At 32.1% G+C, this 25,982-nt stretch overlaps 1 protein-coding gene across 2 annotated transcripts; it reads right to left on the bottom strand.

The window, feature by feature from the left end:
* On the bottom strand, positions 1-25,982 carry LOC140448021 (beta-hexosaminidase subunit beta-like). 2 transcript variants are annotated; one of them, XM_072541059.1, is made up of 10 exons: positions 25,690-25,982; positions 15,876-16,063; positions 12,212-12,443; positions 10,970-11,085; positions 9,738-9,943; positions 9,026-9,138; positions 4,584-4,782; positions 2,456-2,672; positions 812-956; positions 1-312 (listed from the first exon to the last, which is right to left on the bottom strand). In XM_072541059.1, the coding sequence occupies exons 2-10, from the start codon at positions 16,047-16,049 to the stop codon at positions 98-100; spliced, it is 1,617 nt and encodes a 538-aa protein (XP_072397160.1). In that variant the 5' UTR covers positions 16,050-16,063; positions 25,690-25,982; the 3' UTR covers positions 1-97. The 2 variants fall into 2 exon arrangements, with proteins under 2 accessions (XP_072397160.1, XP_072397162.1); XM_072541061.1 differs by lacking the exon at positions 25,690-25,982 and having other exon boundaries at positions 15,876-16,232.

Genomic DNA, 25,982 nt, shown 5'->3' with positions numbered 1-25,982 from the left:
TTAATAATCTATTTGTTCATGAATGAATATGTTTAAAACCTTTAAATGTTTATTAAACTAAAATTATTGTAAACTTTATCTAATATATAAATGAATATCAATAACAAAATCCAGGGCCGTTAGGTGGTTGAGCTTGAATACCTCTCCTGATCATTCTACATGTATGTTCTTCCAGCCTTCTTTCTATTTCATCTATATCGTCTTTGAATTCCTGTTGTGACCAAAGTTTTTCGGCAACAGCTGAAGCCCTTGGCCACACTCTTGAAATTACATTAAACTCATTTACGACTTCTCCCCACATACAGGCTTCACCTAAAAGTACCATTTTAAATAATTACTGCTTCGTATACAGAAAATATATGTAAAAATACACTAGGTGGACAACATTCTTATAAATTTATCCAAAGATCTTGTCTTCTTTTTCAGATTTAAGGTATTTATTTTAGAGAAATTTAGGTTTTTTCACAAAGCTAGCCTTCTTATCGGCTAGGTATTTAATTTTGTTATAAGGCATTACTTTTAAATCAGGAGTTAATAGTCATTGGACCAAAACTCTTGGTTACATAAATATTATGTTCGTTCAATAAAAATGCTTAGTGTTACTGGTTTGTATGTAACAGATTGTATTTTCAAACAAATAAAAAAATTACTTTTAAATAAATGTTCGTAGTGTTAAAAAACCTACTCACAATTGTGTACTTCTAGTTTAACTCTTTGATTATAAACTATGGTAGAAATACAAATTGTGCAGTTTTCCGAGATGTATCGGTTATATATAATGGATTTACATTCTAACTCTGTATATATTTACCTCCCTTAACAAAAGATCGCAATATGGGATCGTTTGTAAAAGAATAAGGTTCACATGCATAGAATTTTTGCCAGTCTCCTCCACTACCGATGTTATCTAGATACCAGCAGGTCGAGAGTATTGCACTTCGGTTACTTTTTGTTACCTGAAAAATATAAGTACGTTATAAGAAATTACTTGAAAATGGTATCCCCATAGGAAACTCCTTAAGTCCATTGCCATTAAGGATGAAGTCCATTGCCTTGAAGGAAACGAGAACGATATGGAACAAAAAGGATAAGGAAAGAGAGGCAATGTCTAAAAACAATTAGAACAAGAAGTATATTAAAAACAACAAGAGCCAAAAGAAAAAGCATTTACACAGTGGTGTATACAAACTTAAATGTGGCGACTGCCTAAGAACTTACATCGGTCAAACTGGTAGAACTTTTAATAAACGTATACCAGAACATAAAAGGGCTTTCAGTAATAAAAAAAAACAGATTCTATTTACGTACTTCACCTTCTCGACAATATCATTCTTTTAATGACGAATTTCAGACTCTTCATATCCAAAATAAAGCTACCTTTATTAGAATCTATGTAAATTAACAAATTAAAAAATACAGATATAATTCTGAATGACCAACTAGAGACAAACAGTTCTCTCCTCCTGAACTTATTCAGTTAAAGACTATAAAGTGTAAACACATACAGCTGTCGTGATAAGATATTATAATAAATTTTGTTGAAGTTCCATCAAGTAACGGTGGAATCCATAGAATAACAAGAAGTATTGGACGTCCGTAGAAAAAGATGGACGGTAATAAGGAATCGAAAAAAATACCACTCTTGGCAGAGTGTTGAGTGAAATAAATAAGAGAGACATCAAAATAGAAATAGTAGACTTACTATAGACCGTTTTGAAGTATAGTTTTCCTCGTCACGACGGATTTGCTTGAAAATTTGAACTTGACTTATCCCAGGGTTGCTTTTACTTCAGGTTTGAAAGCCACCCTTTCTCGGGGATGAAAAATTATACGTTTAAAATAAGTCCGGAAATGGATAAATTGACTAATTCCAACCAACTTTATTTAAAAGTCATTACATTTTGAGTAAATTGCGAGTGAAAATGTTCATTTTCAAAATAAAAACCACGTTTTTAGACGGTTTTTCACAAATAGCTCCCTAACCAAAATATAGCACTTTTCGGGGAAAAGTTATCAAAACTTTTTGAAAGTGTTTTAAAAAAGATCTATTTTTGTTTTTTTTTTTTAGTTTCTAGCATCAAAACTAAGCGATTTACGCTCAAAATAAAGTTGGTCCATTCCTTTTTGGTAAAAACATCATGAAAGTCACCCCGTTATTAGCAACCCAAATAAAATGAATCGTTACCGCTTTACAATTTACTTTATTTATGTATTGTTTATATGATCTGTAAGTTTAACCGATTCAAAGTGGTTATTTTTTTTTAATTTGGTTTTAATGCGCTTTTTTCAACTTTTTATGCAATTCGGTGGTGACACGGGAAATTACAGGGTATTACCGTATTTCACATTAATAATTTACTGGCCTAAAATTATAAAGAAGGAAAAAAAAAAGAAAAAACTTTTTAGTCGTTAACAAAAGCTGTGTACAGTTTTATTAAAAAAATATAATACTTACTTCGGCCATTTTTATTTCCCAGAAATCTTTCCATAATTGAATTACTATGTCATCCGGTAACTTAACGCCATTTGTGAAAACTTCCTCCCATACAATCGATTTATAATTTAATTTTTTAACTATATTAATAACCTTTCCAATATACAAACTTTCTAATTCTTTATAACTAATGATATTATTTTCCATCATGTATTCATTAATTTTGGAACTGCTACTCCTAAAAAATATTTTTCATAATGTTTAGGGTTTTTTTTACGAGCAACCTAACTATTTACAAACATTTTATATTTAATATCCTTGATGACAGCTGTCACTCAATGAGGTATGTACCTATATATTTTGTCTATATATGAAAATTTTCAAATAATAATTGTTTTTTTTTTTTATTATTTAAATTAACCATATCAATTGCTAAAGTTGAAGAACAGAAAAGCAGCAGGTGAAGACGGGATACCAAACGAGTTACTGAAATATTGTGGAGCAGCAATGACAGAACAATTAACAACATTAGTTAATAAAATTATAAAATACCGGAAGAATCGAGAACCAGCGAACTAATTCTACTATTCAAAAAAGGAGATAAAAAACAGCCAGAAAACTGCAGAGGTATAAACTTGTTAAATACTACGCTAAAACTTACAACTAAAATTTTACAAGTGCTAATAAATCGGAGGATAAATTAAACAGATGAACAACAGGGTTTTCGTAGTGGAAGATCGTGTACAGATGCAATATTGGTTATAAAGCAAATTACTGAGAAATCACTAGAGTATAATAGAAATAGAAAGCGTTTGACAGGGTAAGACTAAAAGATGTAATCCATCTTGTGTATAATAGAGAAGTTCCCCTAAATATTATAAAAACTATCGATAACATCTACCAAAAACAACAAAATGAAAGTCAGAATAGATGGACAACTTACAGAACCTATAGAAATAGGCAGCGGAAAAAGACAAGGTGACTCATTGAGATCCATGCTCTTCAATTTGATTATGGATGAAATCATCAAAACCGTTAACAAAGGAAGACAATACAGAATGGGAAACAAAGAAATCAAAATACTCTGTTACGCAGACGGCGCAATATTGATAGCCCAAGATGAAGATTGTCTGCAAAGACTGGTCCACAGATTTAACATAAGAGCAAAAAATTTAATATGACAATCTCATCTCAGAAAACTAAAACAATAGTAGTCAGCAAAGAACCAACCAGATGTAAAATAGAAATTGATGGCATCAGTATTGAACAAGTAATGGAAATAAAATACCTGGAAATTACACTGTCTAGCTATGGAGATCTAGACAAAGAAGTGAGAGATCAAGTACAAAAAGCAAATAGACTGGCAGGATGCCTTTATAACACTATATGGCGAAACAGACACATTAACACTGAGATGAAGTCAAGAATTTATAAAAACAGTGTAAGACCAATGACATACGCCTCAGAAACAAGACTCGACACAGCCACAATGCAAAGGCTACTGGAAACGGCAGAGATGAGAGTACTGAAAAGATTTACAGGAAATGCGCTGAGAGATCGAAAGAAAAGTGAAGACATTAGAAGAAAATGTAACGTACAGTGTATAAATGAGTGGACACAAAATAGAAAAAAAAAGAATGGAATAACCACATAAGCAGAATGGAGGAGACCGGTGTCGTCAAAATAGCAAGAGATCAGTCACCAATCGACAGAAGAAGTATCGGACGACCGCGCAAAAGATGAAGTGACAACCTTTCATAGAGTTATTAATCCGCCAATGAACAAGCAGAATTGCTTATAAAGAGGAAGAAGAAGAAGAAAAACTGCTAAAGTAATTCTTTTTGTACTTCGCTTATGAAATTCGAGTGACCGCGATACAACGGGTGATAATAATAAAGTGAACTAGTAGATTTTATATTAAGTAATTGCTACTTAGTCTGCAGCCAACTAGTAATATAAATATTATAATTATCTACAAATGACTCCCATTTTTTCAGAAAATGAAAAAAAAAATATGTTTCCAGCAAGGACAAGAGGGATCGGGCGTGTTAATAAGAATACCTACCTATACAATTACTTTTTTGTTTTTTTTTCCTTTTCTATGACTTAAAATTTAAAAGTTATCACTTAATACTAACTAAAAACTTACCAACATTCGAATTCTACTTCATCGCCGCCAATATGAATATATCTGTCAGCAAAAGTTTCGCTTATTTCTGTAAATAGATCGTTCAAAAACACATAAGTTTCATTGCTAGTTGGATCGATGGGCCCGTATTTTCCTGTATATTTTTTTTCACAGGCGGTTAGTATTTCCGGATGAGCTATACCCCAAGATCTTGTATGTCCTATAATCAAAATAGCTTTAGGTTAGAGCAGTGATTCTCAACTCTAAGGGGCGCGCTATTACTGTAACGATATTATTTTGCCTACCACATGGGTATTACTATTAGGGGTAGAAAATTGGGGACAGAAACTATGGGGGTGGAGATAGGGCAAGCAAAATAAACGCTTCTTGTGCGAACGGCACTCAGGGTTTGTTAGGAGAGCTGGGGTCGTGGAGAAGTAAATGGCAAGGGGGTTGGATTTGGGCAACTACAGAAAAATGAAACAAAGGGGTCATGAATCTCTTGGGACAAACAAAACAAAAAGAAACAGGAAACACCTCTAGTAATTTGGAAAGGGCGCCACTTCGAGGTGCCTAATTATAACTATAACAACAGCTAGTTGTAAATATCGAAATAATTATTTGAAATGCAAAACATATCTTTTTTAAATTAAACTCAAAAAAAGGTTAGATAAAAAAAATAAACAAAATGTTAAGAAACAAAATTTAACATTTATTGTTGTGTCACCACAAACAGTTACAAAATAGACAATGCAAAAATACTAAATGATAGTTACAATTCAAAAAAATACAGAAAAAACTTACATATCGTCCGTTTACAAACTCCAGGAGTTGGAGATACTACAAAAACTTACAAATGTTACCGCACAGAGATTAACCTTTTTTTAAAACAAACAAAACAATTAAATATCGAAAATAATAAAGCTAGCTGTCATATATTAACATTAAATTTAAAAAAACTGAACAAATAAATTGACAGCTAAAGTCAAACCCTAAAATTTTACACTTTATTAATTATTACAAATCCTTTTAAATTTTAATGAAAGCAATTATTAAAAAAATGTCTGTCTTTGCTTTAAATTGGACACAAAAAAAAATTACCTGAATTTCACAAAAACACTTTCACAAGTTCCTGGAAACTGGGTTTGAATTCTCTGGACACGAACACACGAACAAAAGGACCGCATCTCACACTGCGAATTAGATCGACCATTTGAGGCCGAAGCCGGCACTGGACACAAAACTTTCTGCCTCTTAAAAAACAGGAACAGGTAGAATTAGACGATTAACTGCTACTAAAATTGTTTTCCATAGCGTAAGACGAAGATTTCCCTAAAAAGGGATAAAAAAAAAGAAAACTACAAATTCGACGTGAATTTAGACAAAACGCTGGAGCCTATCACTCTTGACTTGACCGCAGCTCCAGCGAGAGTGACGAAATTATCTTTAAAAATTGATCGCATAAGTTGGAATAAACAAACGACGGTTAAAACGCAAATCATTTATTAGAAAACGCAATATCAAGCAGTTCGAATAAAACATTAACAGAAATACCGAGGAAGTAACATCTGTAAAATATTAACAAACTATAAAATGGTTTATTATCGACTTGGCGACGTGAAAAGAACGAAATATTATTTGGGTTTTAAATTGAAAGATACGAACTAAGAAACATTGAAAAAATTCTTCGTTATTATAATGCATATATAAGGGGATTTCAATTAATACATATACGAGGGGATTCTCAAATGCTACATTACTAATGGGGGAGGAAGGGGTGAGCATATCCGAAAAAACACCAACAACATTGACTAATTTCCTAAAATTAAAACAAAACAAAATTCTGCCAAATTAAAAATAAAATAAACATGAACACTGATATAATAGGTACACTTATAAATAGCACTGTATTAGTACTACACATTAACTTGTTTAATGTTTGTTTTGTAAAGCAAGGTTTATCGAAACACAGTTTAATATTAGAAATAGACTCTCTTACATATTTAGCTGCAATCTACATTTGGTCTTCAAAGCAGCCACCACGGAAAATCATGTTTGGCAAAGGTAGGATATTGAAAACGGTAATAGTTTACGGAACGTTCTGGTTTTCAGTGCAGAAAACTAATCATTCACCCCTGCCCAAAATTCAAAGAGGGACTTATTAATAAACTGTTTGTTGATTTCAGCATTTGCCGTGAAGTCTATGAAGGTTTCTTCTTCGGCAATAGTAAACCCTTCGGGTTAAATTTGAAACGAATTCCTTACCCACTCGTAAGTAAGTATTCATTTCTCGTCGGCAAAAAAATATCTTTTAAAATTGCTTGTCAGTATCACTAAATGATTTTCAATGATTACAAAAATGCAAACATTTCTAGGTGTTTTTGCTTTAAATTTCTGTTCCACAATTCCAATTTTTTATAAAAAACATTAACTTTATCACTCGTATCCAATATATGTGCATTGGCTCCTTGAATCTGAAGGTTCAAATATTAGTTTCTCGAATATATCATCCAAGTAGCTCAATTTTATCAAAAATAAACCATCTTGGCTTCCGGTCTATTTTCTTCTTCTAGAAAAATGGCGATTTTTTGTCTTAATTTGTAAAAACTTCCCACGTGATAATCATCCTAGTCTATACAAAGTGCAGAAAAGATTCTAGTTTTCAAAGGTCTCACTTTTATATAATTAACCACTTATAGCTGTATTTAGCACAATATTGAGGCATAAAGATATTTTATTGGAAGCCAGAGCTTCTTAGTGGAATATACAGTGTGTCCATACATACATTAGAGACTTTTGTTTCACAAGCGCTTGTAGACTTTAAAATTTTCCGGACATTGGACGAGCACCATCGGAGCATATTCTGACGCAATTAATCCACGATATTTTTGCTTCGTTTATATAATCATTTAAGATAGCAAATAATTCGAGCCATGTTGCTTTCAGTTCTATGGGTTTGCAGAGCAGTGGTGCTTCTACTACTGATATTCCATTACAAAATAGAACGTAGACAATAAATTGAACATCTTTATTGATATCTGTTGCCTCATCAATTTGAATCGAAAACATCCAACGATGTACATCTTCAGCTATATCACCGATTCAACGGGCAACCGTATCATTTGATAAAGGTATAGACTCCAATTTTTTGGTAAAATGATCTCCAAACATAGTTTCTAAAATTTTAATTGCAGCTGGCAAAATAAGTTCTTCATCAATAGTATGAGGCTTTCTACATCTGGCTATTTGATATGAGACTCTATAAGAAGCAAGTGACGCTTTTTCATTCACAGTCAAAGTTTTTTTAATGATTTTTGCTTTTCATGTGATTTTAATTTTAACTCGAAGAATTCTCGGGTTTTGTTAATGTACTCACTATGAAGTGTTTCCAAAAGTCTTTTAAGTTTATTAGGATTCATGCTATCGGCTGCTATAATTTTTGAGCAAATGATACACAGAGGCCTTTCTTCTTCATTAACATCAGTAAACTTAAACAAAATTTAAATATTCTTGAGAATATTTTCTTAATTTTATTTTTGGAACCACTCTCGCCTGTGCACTTGTTGATGCTTCACTATAATTACGCCCAGTTAAAAGTGTATCCATCATTTTGTATGAATTGATATTTACTGCTTGGGATATTTTAATACCGTAAACCGCAATTAACGTGCAAACTACAACATACACATTCACAATCAATGTAACAGGTACAGAAGAACTGACCTGACTAGTCAGGTGGCCAGAACTAAAGAGATGCAGGCTGTCGATAATGTTCGAAATAACTTGGAACTTCTCGCGAAGAGACATCGAGTCCGGATCGGTGTTGCCACATATCAATAAATTTACTTTTTTTTTAATTAATTAATGGCTTTGGATAACTTGATCCATTCAGCCACGATAACAAAAATTTACTTATTCTCGGTAATTTGGTAATCAAGGTTTTAATGTAAGTTTCGCCTTAAACTACTCAATGTACAAGGTTATTAATGCATACATAATGATGTTGTGAAACTGAGTTGTTACCAGTAACTGTGATGCATTAAACATGTAAAAATCACAGTAAATTACATCGATAAGTAAGGTAAGCAGAATAAATAAATATTAATAGGAGAGAAATTTAAATAAATGGCAAAAAAAGAAGGAGAAAGGAAAGGAGGAAGTTGGCATAAAAATAGGTAAAAACCATGTAAAAAGAGAGAGTAGATGAAAATTAAATTAAATATTTCTGTGGAAGAAATTACTATTGGTATGATTTAAGACAGACAGACATTAATGTAACCCATCTTATGGAAAATTAGAATTAAAGAATTAGATCCACATATTAATGAAGGTATGTAATGGTATATAATGGTGGTAAGTATATGAATGCACATTCAAATATTTTTACTAATAATAAAGACGAAACAGGTAAAATTATGTATTATTAAATCCATATTTTTAAAATTTTATAATTATTTTCTCACCTGGTGTGTCAAATTCTGGAATAACTCTAATTCCTCTTAATCGAGCATATTCAATTACCATCTGTATATCTGCATACGAATAGGTTTTGTAGGGTGTATATGCTCCTTTTGCGCTAAAAAAATAACAAAATAAATAAAAAAAATAAATAAACAAAGCTACCCTAAAGTTTTTTTCTATTAACCCTTTAATGCATACTGTTGCAGAAGCACAATATAGCGAATTACATCTCCTATTATTGTGTGCGTTTACGATGACATGATTTAATACATGGTGAGATTTTCGTAAAAAAATAAATCGAGTTGACATTTAGCAGTTATATCTAACCTCAAAAAAAATATTACTTTCGAGTCAAATGAATGTAAATTAGAATTGGAAATGCTATTTATCGACTTCAAATAAGTATTTGATTCGATTAAAAGGAAAAAAACTAATAATAGTGATGGAAAAAATAAAAATTCCACATTAACTTAGAAAAATTAATAAAAAGAAGAAAAAATTCCTTTTCTTATGGTGAAATATGTTAACTAATATGCACATTTCGGTAAATTTTTTTTAGGAAATTCCAATAAACTGAAATATTAGTAATTTACACTGAATAATGAAGAATTATATAAGGTTTTTATCTTATCAGCAAAACGTAATATTATGTCTCTTTTGATTATAGTATACATAAGTACATAAGTATTTAATCGATGATAAAAACATACTTACCTCAGTTCTGGAAACTTTCGACTAACATAGGGGAAGCTCTGATCGTCCACTATATGCCAATGGAACACGTTTAATTTATTATAAACCATTGCATCAATGGTAAGTAAAAGAGTTTTTAGAGGAATGAAGTGTCGTGATGTATCCAGAAGAAGTCCACGGTGTGAGAATCTAGGGCTATCTTCCACAATAGTCTTGTTAATTTTAAGCTAAAATAAAAAAACAGAAGCATCTCTCATTTTGTGTATCTTTTTTTCTGAAAAAAATTTCTGTCAACTGTATAACCTGTCTTTATAGTTGTGTCGAGTAAAAATCTAACTTAATTGGTCTATGATACAAGTAAATATTGCAATATTTGTTTTATCTCTTTAAATAATATTTTAAATATTGCAGGCAAAAAAAGAATGGCTAATTGCCATTATTTTTTTGCTTTATTTTAAAACCTTTTTTAAACTCTTTGTAATTTGCTAATAATTGGGAAAATTTTCATTTGACTTTTTAAGAAACTTTCTTATGTTAATTTCTTTTTACTGTAATAAATTTGTCTTTATGTCAAGTTTATTATTTTCTAAGATTTAGGTCTTTTCATAGAGCGTGGACACTTGACAGGTTTTCCGTGTCGAAAACTTAAAGTTGCTCTGTTTAGAATCTTGGATCTCGTCCCGTGCGAAAAATCCATGGACTTATAATTAATCCACCACCAGGCTCAATTTCACTATCCACCATCCAATGGACCTTAAAAAGCAAAGGTTTTATACAGTCACCAAGATCCACCATCTAATGAATAAATAGAAGACCTAATACTGCAGTGGTACCTACAGTGATACTTTTTGTTTGGACCTTTATTTATTTTTTAAACCTTCTAGCTGAATCTTGTATAGGACTTGCTGTTATGTAGAGACAGATCTGCCGATTTAATCAATAAAATATGATTGTTTAAATGTTCGTGTTTGTTCTTGCTACCATTGTTTGCCTTGCGGATTAGTCGAAGTACCTCTGAGAAGGTAATGTTAGAGTACCTCTCAGGTTAGAGAACCACATGATTGTACTTATGGTAATGAAGAGATGATTTAGTTAAAATACTTCTTATCTCACGATAAAAAGTCAATCGTGGATTTCAAAATGGTAAAACCCATGTGACAATTACAAGACAATGGTGCAGAATCGTTAGGTATTACACAATGTGGTTCAATTTTCAATAAAGCCAATATTACAATTTAATTTCATTTACTTACCGATAATCCATGATCTGCTATATAGATCATTTGAGAAAAGGATTCCAAACCTCTAAGAATGCCCCAAACTGAACTTGAATTTAGTTGCTTTACATCTTCAGATATAATGATTGAATCTAGAACATAAAAATATAGTTCTGAAGCTATTCTTGTGTCATTTTTATTAGTTTTCTATCTGTAAAAGGAGTTAACCACAATTTCAGTTTAAAATACGTCATCTCACAAATACCTATGCCCAGGCTAATATTAGGAAATTTCAATAGTCACAACCCAACGTGGGGTACAAGAAATTTTAATACCAAAGGCATACCGATAAAGACTTGTTAAAAACATATAAACTTAAACATTCCCAATGATGAAAGACCAACTAGATTTAATGTATATACATAATTTTAGAACATCAGTCATTGATCTATCGATTTGTGACACAAGTCTTTCAATCGCATTTAACTGGGATCCTTTACAATTTTTATATGGGAGTCACCATTACCCAAGAATATTATCTGTATTTTCTAATAACATTACCTCTTAGTACCAACCAGTCCGATAAATAAGATGGAACAAGTCTTGGAACCTGTTCCATCTTATTTATTGTTAACGAACGTGCTCAAAGATATTTTAAATTTTAACATGAATTTTATTAAATGTACAGTTACATCAGCAATAATGTTATAATATTCAATTTTATTTATGTGTATAATCTTTTAATTTCTTTACTCCCGATGAAGCTATTAAATAAATGGCGAAATATTGAGCTTTAGAAAAAACAAAGATTTTTATTTAATATAGACCACATACCCGATATTTCCAACATATATATATATATATATATATATATATATATATATATATATATATATATATATACATATATATATATATATATATATATATATATATATATATATATATATATATATATATATATATTTATATGGAATCATCCAGTATTTCTTACTAATAATAAGAAATGTATGACAACTCTTTTTGCAGATAAGAGATAAAGGTTTTTGTTGGAAATACGATTCATAATTGAGAAAATTTGATCAAGTACACATTGAAAAATTTTATTATTTGTGTCAAGTTGTAAAACCGAGACGTCAGAGTAAGTTAAGTTTGTGTTCAAAAAAGGTAATATGCCCTACGTAGGTTTGTCAAATGTTCAGAGGGGAAGAATTGTTGCACTAGAGAAATAAAGAAGAATAGGAAGCTATATTCTACTGTTAAAATACATAAACTTACAATCTTCTAGCATATCATCTGAAGGAAATTCGTTTCCCGTACATGGAGAATCAAGCTTTATTTCAAGTGTTTCGAAAAGTCCTAGTGAAGCAGGATCATGCAACGATGATCTTGTGTTCGAATTATTTTTAAGTATTTTAAGTTTGTCTTCTTCTGAAACGCCACCTTCTGAAATGACGTGTAGATAGTACACAATCGCATTTCTTATTAGTGAACATTCATATCTTGTTGTCTGTAAAATAATATATTATTAAATAATAATACAATTATTCGTTTACACTTATTTATTTTATGTTTATATTTATTCAAATTTTAGAAAGGTATAGATAGGCAGTAGAGATGGGCGCGTGAGTGGTTCTCCATTCCAGTTCAGCCGTCGGCTCACGGTTACATCGACCTATATCGGAGCGTTCGTCTTTTAATATAATAGTTAACTTTTTTCTTGTCTTTGAAACTATACATATAAAAAATACAATAAATTCATACATATAATTTCTAAAACAACACCGATAAAACTTAAAAGTTTCTTTTATTAAATACTCCGGTCAATATAGACTTTTAAAATAACATCTGTGCGTATAAACAATACCATAATACCGAAAAGAAGTGATATGAAATACTTTCTGGTACATTTTGAGAGCTGACTAAATTAGGGAAAGCACATCTAGACAAAACGACTACAACAAGGAAAAGGAAAAACATACACGAAAATGTAATGGTTTATGAACCAAAAATCCAAATTAAGTCTACATAATAAATTATTACTGTATAAATGTATTCTAAAGCCAGTTTGGACTTACGGTATGCAGATATGGAGTACATATAATTCTTATCTACTAGAACTTCAGCGTTTCCAATCTAAAGTTTTGAGACTTATTACCATTGCACCATGGTATGTGCCAATTATGTTACATATCGAGACCTTCAGATTGAAAATATTAAAAACAACATTAAGTAGCCCTTACAAAAATAGACTACTGAACCCGTAATTATCCAAATACGCTTGGCCAAGACCTACTTAAGCAACCAAGGAAGACTAAAACGCTGTGATCCCTTTGTTTGTCACTGGACCGATTTCCCATGTGTTTTACGTGATAAACTTGTTGATTATTGTTTTTTTTTATCTGTAGAAACATATTGCAATAAATAGGTAAAGGATGTAAAAAAAATTGTTCCATGTTTTTACGTATAAATGAATATTCACTTGCAAAATTGTATAATTTTTTCCTTTTTTTCGTTCGTTAAAGTTACAATATTAATTTTAACTGTAGTATTTTTTATCATTATTTTTTTTTAATTGCTGTATTGCCAAATTCCAGTAAGAGCCTAAGAAGGGATCCATTGAATTTTGACAGACAACGGTGGTCAAGGTGGTCATGGTAAGTCACGGAGCAAGACACACTCGCATCTTTCGGCCGAGTAGAATACTAAGCCAAAAGACCCCAGGATAGTGCCGAATTAACTGTGTTCCGGTTAAAACCTTAACCACTGTTCCAGAGAGGTGATCTTGCCACTCAATGAACATCTAAAATACAAAACTAAAAACTTATAAATAACCATACCTATTACCGTAAATCAGAAAATATTGCAGACGTTAGGCCATAAACTAATAAATAATATTAACCATAAATTTCAGATTCCTGGCTCCATTTCCGCCTCTGTCCTCCTGCTGCTTTTTCTTCATCATCCCAGAAATCAAACAGTGTACTTCCCTCTATTTTTTCTCTCCTCGTAACATTATGTTTACAGTATTTCTTTCATCCTGACCGAATCTCATTCGCCTCTCGAAATCTCCCCTCTCATTTGCCCATTTCTGGCAGCTAAAAATGTGGGCGGAAGCGTTCGGTACCCCACAAACAGTACAGTCTGCCGAGGCAGATTTGCCTATTTTATTTGTGAAGGTGCCAAAACTACTATGTCCGGTCAGAAACTGTGTCAGGAAGTAGTCTAGTTTCCTGAACTTACATTCCCACCACGGCCTCAAATCGGGAAAAAGCTCCTTTGTTCACCTTGCCTTTTCGCCCATCCTATCTGCCACTTCACTATCGTTCTCTCTCTCTCTCTCATTCTCATCTATATTTTCATCCATCCTCCTTGCATACACCCTCGCTAGCTCTTTACACAACAAAACGATTGGTATCACCGCTCCCATGACATATGGAGCCTCATTTGAAACCGTCCTATATGCGCTAGAGACCCTGAGGAGCATTCGCCTTTGCGAAGTCTCCATCAGCTTAGCGTATTTTGCAGTGTTCAGTACGCTACACCATACAGGAGCAGCGTAGGTTACCACTGACTGGAAAACTCCATTTAGCACCTTTCTTTTGGTACTATCTGAGCCTTCAATGTTTGGTATCAGCCGTATCAATGCCTCCAGATTTCGGTTCTCTACCGTCTTTTAGATGTGTACTCCGAATCTTAGTTCTTCCGACAACCAGACCAGATACTTAATCGATTTAACCGGTGCAACCTCCACACTTTCCACTATAAAGCAAAGAGAGCATTTTTCCCGGCTCCCTTTGAGAACTAACACCTTAGTTTTCTGAGGCGCTAGCTGTAGATAGTTCTCTCTGATCCACCTACTAATGCGATGCAGAGCTGTGTAAGCCGTATTAGCTATGTCCGTTTTCTGCTTTCGCAACCAGTGCGAGATCATCGGCATAAGCTACAAGAGTGCATCCTCTTGGCAGCTGTAGCCTAAACACCCCGTCGTACAGGACATTTCACAGGATATGACCTAGTACTGGACCCTGCCGAACACCCTGCGACAAACTGTATTATCAATTAATGTTAATATATACAAAAATTCACAAGCCAGAATTAATAATGAGACCTATTGTATTTATTTTCAACTCACCTAATGAAAATTTATCGCAACATTTTACAAAAATTTTAAGTGATGCATACGACACCGATAACAACTTTTTTGTAAAAAATTCTTTCAGCTTCAGTAATTTTATTAATGAATTTCAACGACCTACAGACTATGTAATTATTAGTTTGAGAGAAATAAAAATTACGGGAAAGAAACGAAAGGCAGAATTTACAAAACAGTCATCAGACCAATAATGACATACCCGGCAAAAACAAGACCTGGCACAGAGGGGGCAAAAAGGATGTTAGAGACAGCAGAGATCAAAACACTTAGAAAAATGATGGTTAGACATTATGGGACAGAGCTAGAAGTACAGATATACGACGTAGATGCAAGGTGAAGAACATCAAGAACTGGGTAAGAAATAGAAGAGTAGAATGGAACGATCGTATAGGCCGAATGACAACAAATAGTGTAGTAAAGACGGCAAGAGACGGTTCCCCAATAGGAAGACGATAAGTAGGAAGACCACGAAAACGATGGAATGACAACTTACTGGAGGCACATTTAAAAACAGATAGAGTTATGTCTATATAAAAAGAAGATTGAAGATATAGGAATTTACATAATTTAAATTTAAATTTAATTTTTAATTACATAATTAAATATTAAAGTAAGAAATTATTTACTAAAATGAAATTAAAATGTCGTGGAGAGACAATGAAATTATTAAGAACTAATAAAATGCAACTGGAAAATGTGTTAGTTTGTTTAAAATGCCAAATTTCTCGCCTGCATTTTTATACTTATCTGGTATATATGTTGATAAAATTACGCATAGTTACTTACCTTAATATTAAGTATCCGTGGATCAATTAAAAAAGAATTATTGCTCTTTAATTGATAGAACGGTTTTGGCCAGATCTCTCCTTTGGTTGGCGGAAACCTTGGACCTGGTTCTTCTATGTACATATGAACAAAAGTAACGCACACTGCAGCTATCATAAATATTATTCTATGCATTATTTATAGAATGTCTGAAAATAAACAAAATTGAGACTTTTCCAAATGGAGGATAACTGTACACAATAATTAAAAGTGCATCTGATTTGATACAGTAAAACTAAATGTTTAGTTAATATGCCTATTAGAATGAAGTTCTGAGGTTTTTTGTGATAAAAATTGAATTTTATCATAAGTGGATACTGTAAATATTTTTATTTATATGAATCCTTTTTTTTATATTTCTATTATCAGATATTTGCTAATACCAATGATTCAGCTGTGTTTATTGATTTTTTTGTTTAATTATTCCTTATGTGAAAAGCAATATTATTTAAAAATACTGTTATTGTTTTAATAAGGTTTTAATAATACCACTGCAATCTATAATTGGCTTTATTTGATAAGTAAAATGTACATTCAATTAAAAAAAATAAACAAACAATGAAAATTAAAAAACAAATACTATAAATCAAAGTTTCCTATAACCAAATGTTACAAACCAAACTAGGCTCTATAGTATCCTGAATATAACATCTTAATCTGATTCAGACTGCATGTTCTGTTTTATCTCAGCATAATGTACACATATTTGCTTTAAATGTCCTGGGCAAGTCCACTGATCACAGCTGCTGCACCATTTTCTTGTGCTCTTATTCCTTGCTCGTCCACAAATATGACAACGCCCAAGGACCGAAGATCGAGTCGGAACTTTTGTAGGAGTTTCTTTATTTATTTTTAAATGAAATTTTTTCTTTTATTTCTGTTGATGTGTGAGTGTTGTCTATCTAGTCGCCTTAAAATCAGTGGTTTTATTAACTCAAACGAAATGTTTTAAAAGTGCTTCTTGGGAAAGATGCAGTTACATTATTAGCCGTATACAGGGAAAATGCATTAATTCCTGATATATTTAATAAATCAAAGAACACGGTGAGTGGCCAACGCCGAAAGTTTCGGGAAACATCATATTGAGCACACAACTAGTCACACACCAGATCCACAGCGAATTTTGTTTTGTTGTAATCCGTTATTATTTCGGGTTTTTTCTTGTTTTCTGTTTCAGGATCAATACTGTCATCATGGTGCATGGTTAAAACAGCTAATATGACCTTTTTTTTGGAACGTACGCTATCAAGATACATTTTTCTTGGAGGAATCCGAATAGTGAAGAATGTATGTCTCTGTTTTTAGACGTTATAAATTCTTGTGGTAGCTCCCTCTTATTTTTATGAATTGTACCAACAACAGTTAATCGCTTTTGAAGCAAGTCCATTACCAAAGGTATACTGGTAAAATCCATGGTTTCATTTCTACTTGTTCCTTCTATGGTTTTAACCATTCTTTTAACAACCTCTGCGCTACTCCAATTAGTTTCAAATGGACCAGTTAGTTGTATTCCACAGTAAATCCCCATATTATAGGTATATGCATATGCTACTCCAATTAGTTTCAAACGGACCAGTTAGTTGTATTCCACAGTAAATCCCCATATTATAGGTATATGCATATTTGCTATATACTAATGCAAATATTTTTATACCATTTTTTGATGGATTACTGGGGATGTATTGACGGAATTGACATTTTCCCCTACAAGCAAGTAATTGCTCATCAACTGTAAATATTCTGAAGGTGTAAAATTTTTTTGAAAATTTTTAATAATCCAAAAATGTCTCGTATAGGAGAAAGTTTATCCAGCACTCTCTTTTGTTGTCTAGAATTAAAGTCGTTAAACCTCAAACATCTCAGTAGAAATCGGAAACGATTTAAAGACATTGTCAAGTAAATACCTTCAACACCAGTACCTTTCTTATTATCCCACATTTGCAAAACATTTAGTGTTCCCGATTTTAGATCACCTGCTAAAAAGAGTATACCAATAAGTCCCCAAATCTCTTCGACGTTGCTCATTTTAGCAACTCTGTAGCGTTGGAAATTTGCTCTTACCTTCTCAATATAGATGTTGGTACAACGCTTAATTTCTTTAACGACACTATCATCTAGCATACATTTGAAGAATTTAAACTGTAAAATCCACAAGGAAACTACATTTCCTGTATTTGGCTGTATATCATATATTAAAAAAAAAAAAATTTTGAATAAAATCCTTTATAAAAAGGTATATAAAAAACCCATTTGGGCTATGTTGAATTGACAAAACGTTTTTGGAATAAGTATTCCATCATCAGTGTCTAGTTAATACATGGATGTAGCCACTAAATATCTTATTAGAGTCATATGTCGCCATGTTACCAATCCAACGGTAACTTTACCATCTTAATTGTAAATTAGACATAATGTAAACTAAATTTCATTTAATAATTTTTAAAGGGTTTTTACCCACATATTTAGTGGCTACATCCATGTAATAACTAGACACTGATGATGGAATACTTATTCCGAAAACGTTTTGTCAATTCAACATAGCCCAACTGGGTTTTTTATATACCTTTTTATAAAGGAATTTATTCAAAAAAAAATTTTTCATTTAAACTGTGTTTTTGCGTTTCTAGTTTCTCTTATTGGTCCTAGTAACTTCCAAACAATATTTGTTAAAAACAAGAGTCTTCAACCAATGCGCAATGTATACTTTCTGTTCTCACCTACGGGTCTCAAACTTGGACATTTACAAAGGAAAACATGGAAAACTAGCAAAGACCCAAAGAGCCATGGAAAGGCAAATGCTGAACATCAGACTATCAGACAAGAAAAGAAATACTTTGATCCGCAACAAAACAAACGTGACCGATGTATTAACGCAGATAGCAAAACTTAGGTGGAAATTCGCTGGACATACCATAAGACAGAAAGACGACAGATGTAATAAGAAGATTATACACTCTAGACCATATAGTTACAAACGAAAAAGAGGAAGGCCATAAATGAGATGGTCAGATGACTTAAAGAAACACGCAGGCCCGAAGTGGATACAAACTGCCTACAATAGAGTGACGTGAAAGAAGGAAGGGGAGGCCTATGTCCAAAATTGGACAGCAAGCTCTGTATAAATAGATAGAAATAGATTTGTTGCACAAGTTCTTGAAGTAGGCGCATGACATATCTTACTCCACTTTGTTTTTTTGTGTTTGCCAAGATAGTATTACATTATAGTCATCTGAGCAGCTGTCGTCGTCACTACTATCTATATTCGGCTCCTGCTCGTTCTCTATTTCATTATTCCATTCTATCGGCATTTTTTCAAAATTAGAGTCGCCGAATAACTAAAGCAAAAATAAAAAATAAATATTTGGTACTCTTTTTTGCGCAGAAAACTTACCTTAACCGCCGAATATAACATATAATTTTTAGTTTAGAGTTAAGTAAGTACATGCGTGGATTACAATGGTAACAGAACACAATCCATTTCTTATACCTACACCACCAGCCACAAGTAACTTTAGGTGGCTGTGCCTACACACATCAAGCGACAGTCGCATACTAAAACAGTTTCTTATACTATGAAGGTATAAGGATATAGGCAACTTTATATACAGTATAGTCCCAATAGCAATATTATAAAATTCAATGGATTACGTATGTAATCCGCGCGTATACTGGGGGGTCAAATACTAAAGGTGAACACAGGTAAATTATATATAAAAGCGACACAATTTTACTGAAAAACATAGAAAATCGTTTAAAATGAGAGTTTGTAACGTTATTTTTATTTTTTTTTTAATTATTATAAAAATAGCTTCCAAATTCGATTTTTTGAAAATTAATAATAACTTTTCTAAAAATGTAAAAAAAAAAACGTCAATTTTGCGTGATAATAGGAAAAATATCACATGTATTCAGCTATAAAAATTTCAGGAAGTTTCACCCAACAGTTATCGCAAAATTGAAATTTTTTATCCCAGAAAGTTCTTATCTACAACGATATTATGCCTACACTATTTACTCCGGTCAATATAGACATTTAAAATAACTAAAATTACGGGAATGCCAAAAATTGATAGAGAACTGGGGTTTACCATTACAAATACAGTTTTAAAATTCCCCATTGATCGTATGTGTGCTACAAAAGTTATTCGAGGTCAAAGGTCAAAATTTGAGGTTTTTTGGATTTTTCTCGAAAAATGTTAAGTTTTATCAAAAAAAAATCCTTGAACCAAAGTTGTAGATCTTAAAATTCTCTACAAAAATGTCTTATATGATTTTTTCCTAGAAATTACAATTCCTGAGATATCGCGATTCTGAGAGTCACATTATAGATGATATGGACACATTTCCACGCCACCTTTGAGGTAGTGTGTAGAACTATCATGACAATTTTAGGATAATTTAAGGCAACAATACCCGTCAAGTTCTAGATATTAGGTTATTGATATTGATTATTCATATTGCTATTGATTATTGGGTTAACTATTGTTTTAATTTCTTTAGATATTTTAATTAGATTCATACTCTTGAAAGTCTACTTTAACAGTCGTCTTCGATTTCTTCTTCTTCCTCTTGCTGAATGTTCAAATGTGGATGAGTCATTGGTGTCTTGATTAAAACCACAGGAATCTTCCTTTATTGTACTTAACTGAATATTAAACAAGACTGACGACTGGCCTTGGCAATTGGTACACGCTGGAGAATACAGCGATCCGACTTTTTTACAGCCACATTTGGCACTACAACCTTTTTTGCAATTGCAAAGAACAGTGTTGAAGAGTTATTCGGGAGCAGGTGGGAGTAAAGTTTTAATCGCTTCCAGAGTATTATCTATCAATTTCGATTGATATTTTGATAAATATTATATGAGACTTTTCGAACCAATTCGCTGATGAAATGAACTGAAAGATCTAGCTGTAGTTTAGATTTAAAGGTTCTAGGCCGAACAGCAGTCATGAAGCAGTGGTTTATATTCGTACAAACTAACTTTAGATGATCTAAACTATAACGCTTGTTTTTTAAAATGACTTGATGATGAAAAAAAAATATGATAATGTTTCGGGAATATTGTTATGTATATCCGCGGTAGTTTATAACATTCTACCTGGTGGAGGGTACATAGTATTATAGAAAACGCAAGATTGAATATCTTCAAGAACAATTGCTACAGCAGCTTTCAGAGTTTTTAACCACTTGTTTTTTTCATCCAAGTGTTTTTTATCAGATCAAACATGACTTAAAATATCTTGTCAATAAAACAAATAAATGTTTATTTTTCAGGCTTTTCTGTAATAATAATTCTACTGGCATTCTTCAATTTGAATTGTATTTTTATAGTTCTGTCGTCTAAAGCTACATCTTGACAAGCATTCGTTAATTCATTTAACGAATACTGGCAATCATCACTCGTTTCTATGAATTGAAAGATTTTCTCCATCGCAGAGTTTACAGTTTCATCTTATGGACGGCCAATTTTACCACTTATATTAGGTTTTAAGAAAGATTTGTAACAATTGTCATGGTATTTTGCATCAGCAGCGACTACATCATACTTAAAATTAATATGTTCCAGAACAGCCTTTGAAACATCATCAGAACGATCTTTAGCTAATTTCCACAGAGATTCGTTGAATTTTAGTGTAGTCACCTAACATACTTTTTTTCGAAGATGCTGTGCTTTCCTTTTCTCAGTTTCTTCATTGGCTTCATTGCCACCAAATAAACAGTATTTTTTAAAACAAAAATTTATTTTTGAAGTACTAGCCTATTCCTCCTTACGCTGTCTTTTCACTGCAGCCAATGAAGTTTTCCGGGTATATGTAACGGATTTTTGAGTTCTTAAATACTCAGTAAACTCATCCCTTCTCGCAACACTAGCCTCGATTAAATTTGGCATTCCACGATCACAACAACTGTTTTATCTTCACTTAAAAGTTTATTGCAAATAGAGCAAAACTGAGACATTTTTTAGAGCTATTAAATAGCACAAATAACATAAATGGTAGACGCTTTTAATAAGTACGTATATTAATTTGAACTGAACCTTTAGCACTAAAAGTGACTAAAAGAAACAGATATATGAACGAGAACTATGGACAATAGAATGACCAGATGTTTTTCAAGCCCACGTGGGTAGAGGGGATTCAGTTAGGGATTTACTATATTTTGAATAAATGTTTTCAGAATAGTATAATATATATAAAAGAGACACAAATAGGTATTTATACTTGTCTTAAGGGCCTGATATGTACGAGTAGATACGTGGCTTATATGTGAATATCATTTATAATGTGACTCTTAGAATCTCGATCTCTCAAGAATGTTAACTCTTACGAAAAAATCATAATTGCCAATTTTGTAGAGAATTTTAAGATCTATAACTTTGGTTTGAGGTTTGTTTGATAAAATTTACGATTTTCGAGAGAAATCCAAAAAACCTCAAATTTTGACCTTTGACTCCGAATAACTTTTGTAGCACACACACGATCCATGGGGATTTTTAAAACTTTATTTGTAATGGTTAACCCCAGCTCTTTACCAATTGGTTTTCTGGGAATTTTTGTTATTTGACCACTATGTTTATGTTTAAATTGACCGGATTAATTAGATCTACATGAATTTTGAAAGCACCAAATTGAAGAGAAAGGCTTTTTATCAAATTAAACCATATAACAATTTAAACAAATATGTTAAATGAGGAGCTTGGTATCAAAGACGGACAACTCCATTTTTTTCAAAATTGAGTTAATGGTACAATCTTATAGGATTTATACAAAGAATTCAAATCTGAATTGCTTTGGTTTCAAAAACAGCTAGAACATGCAAAAAATTACATTTTAAAATGAGTATCAGTTTCAGAAATGTTCAGCTTGAACTTGACCTTGTAGCAGAATCGGACTAGGTACTCTGTTACAGCCAATCGAAAGTTAGTAATTCCGTCAAGTTGCCATGCGCACTAGAACAAACCTACTGAGAGTGAGCAATGTGAGCATTGCGTTTTAAGTTTGTAACAGTTTACGACGTTATCTCAACCTTTTTCGTGTTTTTTTAATATTACTTGCGTTATTTTTCCGAAAAATGCAAGTGAACGTAGTTGAAGCACCTAAGAGTAAAGCCAGAAAGAAATTAGTAGACAAAAATAATTGGAAACGGGAACAGGATAAGATTAAAATTTGAGTTAGCATGTCGTCGTGTATACTAATTTACGTCTTGCCATGGTTTATGTTATCTACGAACACCGTTTTGGGTTTTTAAATTCTTCTTCTTTTGGTGCCTATTCGTTTCGAATATTGCCGATCATTCTGGCTATAATTATTTTATTAACTGATGCGTTCTTCTTGCTCCTGATATTCTTCTTCTCCCAATTCCTTGCTTTCCAAATACTTTGCCTTGAAGGATTATTTTCAGTAATCTGTATTTAGTGCCGTTTCTCATTATGTGTCCGAGATATTCTAACTTTCTCTTTTTAACCGTATACATCATTTTCTTCATTATTTCTTTCTTCATTCTTCGTAGTACAGTCCCGTTGGTTGTCTTGTCCATCCAGGATATCCTTATGATTCTTCTGTGTAGCCACATCGCGAAGTATTTTCTCTATCGCTACAGTAAGTGCCCAGGATTCAACTCCGTATTATAATATCGAGAGGAATTAACATCGTAGGCACCTTACTTTTATATCCAGATTAAGCTTGTGTCTTTTAAAGAGTTTGGCCATGTTTTTGAATGCACTCCTAGCCTTTTCTATTCTACATTTTACTTCTTTTAAATTAGAAATGTATAAATTTTAATTTTTATTTCTGGAAAGATTAAGATATAAATATGTGGTTTTTTGTATGCTTCAGGCATTCTGCGCAATTATTACCAATTTATCCGACTTGTAAGCATAGAAGTAATAAAAAAGGTTACCAATTGCTAACTATGAGAGATGTTTCGATATTCCATTCAACTGTATACATCTCCAAGGAGAAGACAAAGTAATACTGTTTTCTTCTCAAATATTGCAAGAAATCTGCCCCAGTAATAATGCGAAATAAGAAAGTTGAACCCTAGAAAACATTCATCTACCACTACTTTGTATTAAATAATGCCCAAGTTGAAATAGAGGTTTATAGAAATGCCTTTTTGTAGATTTTAGGGATAACACAGCATCGAATAATAAGTGTATTCCAGCGTTTTAAGAAGAATGGTTCTCTGGTGCCCCAGGAAACTCGTGGTGGCAATAGGAAAGAGGCAGCGTTTGCTCATCAAATTTGTTTAAAAAATTAAGGGAATTGAGTTCCATTATAGTAGAGGTAAAAGCAAGATAATTTACCTTAGTTTTGATTTAAGCATGAGCAAAATGTACGCTATGTATGATTAAAGCACAGACGAAAATTGTTTAAAGTTAAAAGAATCTTACTTTAGACACATTTTTAAAACACGTTTCAATGTCAGTTTTACCTCACCTCTTACAGATGTTTGCTCAACCTGCCCTGAGTTTGAACAGCGAGTAAAACAAGCTGCAGAAAAAAAGAGCATTAATATGATTAATTCATGGGACACCAAAAAGAAGCTTCATAAAATACAGGCTCGAGCATAGCAAAGAAATGGACTCTTGACAATTTCTTTCGACATGAAAAAAAATTTCCCACTTTCAAAAGTACCTGACCAAATTGTAAAATTACTCCGCTTTTAAACCCTTTTTAAAAGGGTTTTAAAAAAGGGCTAACTCAGGATCGTAAGACATTATATTTTTTTTATTCGTGTAAAAATGCCGACATGGCAAAAAAATAACTTCCTACATGTTATTGCGTCTGAGTTATTTTAATTGTTTATAAGATTAAAATAACAGTAACTTTGCAAATATATTTTACAATATTTAATGAAAACTTTTTAATCTTTAAATAATTTAATTTCATAAATAAGCCTCTTTCTTCAAGTTGGTGCTTTAAGAATAATTAATGTAAAGTGATATAAGGTTAAATGCTCGAATAAATGAATTTTAATCAAATTTTTTTTCCCTAAGTTAATGACACTGGCAAAGCCAAAAGGCCAGTCATGTTTTTAATCAAATAAAAGGCAGATATCGAGCACAGTTTTTATTAAATCTTTCCCAACGCTCCTAGTGCATCTTCAGTGGCATTTCGTCAAAATTAGGCTAAGAATATCATTCGCTCTCCTGATGCCACCCAATATAATTATTATAGCTTCGTCGATTTTTAATAATTTTTAAACTGTTTGTCCTTGTGTCGTGTTGTGCTAATGTACCATTTAATGTTTATGACATTCTCCATATATTGTTGGATAGCCTAATTTTGACGAAATGCCCCTGGAGATGCTCTATGAGCGAAAGTACTTGGGCAAGATTTTATAAAAACTGTGCTCGATATCTGCCTTTTATTTGATTAAAATAATTAATGTAGACTCAATAGTTTACGCATAAACGGGATAAAAGCTGTTGGTATAAATGGTATAAACAATTTTAATTTTGCAATAACTATTAAGTGAAACTTCTTGAAATTTTTAAAGCTAAATATTTGTGATAGTGTACTTATTCTCACGCGAAATCAAAGTTTTTGTGCATTTTTAGAAAAGTTATTATTAGTTTTTAGAAAATCAACTTTTGAAGATTTTTGCAATAATTAATAAACAAATTAAAAATAATAACTTTACAAACTTTCTCTTTAGAATATTTTTAGTAAAATTGTCACTTTTTGTATAGTTTACCATTCATTTAATTTAATATTTTGTTTACTACATATCGCTATCACCAAATTTATCAAAAGCAGTTGTTACATACCTGTATCGATTAGTTTATCAACTAAATAAATATGTTAATATTCACGTGTTTCATTCACATGTTCAGTATCGACCGTTCGTTTCAATGCTTTGCCTTGCCGTTTACGAGAAATAACGAGTAACGGATTGATTGAGCTGAATCGACTGAAAACCGAGACACAGTATATTGATAAAGAATAACAATATTACAATATACTGTGACCACCTCTGACCGAGAGCATCGCTTACGGTATTTCACATGTGTCAGAGTATATACCACAAATAGTAGTGTAAGTGGAATGGGACAGGTGGGGA

This window comes from Diabrotica undecimpunctata, chromosome 8 (genome assembly GCF_040954645.1).
Source record: "Diabrotica undecimpunctata isolate CICGRU chromosome 8, icDiaUnde3, whole genome shotgun sequence".
Taxonomy (NCBI): Eukaryota; Metazoa; Arthropoda; class Insecta; order Coleoptera; family Chrysomelidae; genus Diabrotica; species Diabrotica undecimpunctata.
The sequence above is the reverse complement of the archived record's forward strand: the minus strand, read 5'-3'. Positions and strand labels throughout refer to the sequence as shown.

What these genes read in the sequence shown, in the direction of transcription:
- LOC140448021 (XM_072541059.1), bottom strand. Translation starts at nt 16,049, where the DNA reads ATGCATAGAATAATATTTATGATAGCTGCAGTGTGCGTTACTTTTGTT. An exon ending in CACGGATACTTAATATTAAG is followed by an intron (nt 12,444 to 15,875) that starts GTAAGTAACTAT and finishes ATTATTTTACAG; the next exon opens with ACAACAAGATATGAATGTTC. An exon ending in GAAGTAGAATTCGAATGTTG is followed by an intron (nt 2,673 to 4,583) that starts GTAAGTTTTTAG and finishes AATATTTTTTAG; the next exon opens with GAGTAGCAGTTCCAAAATTA.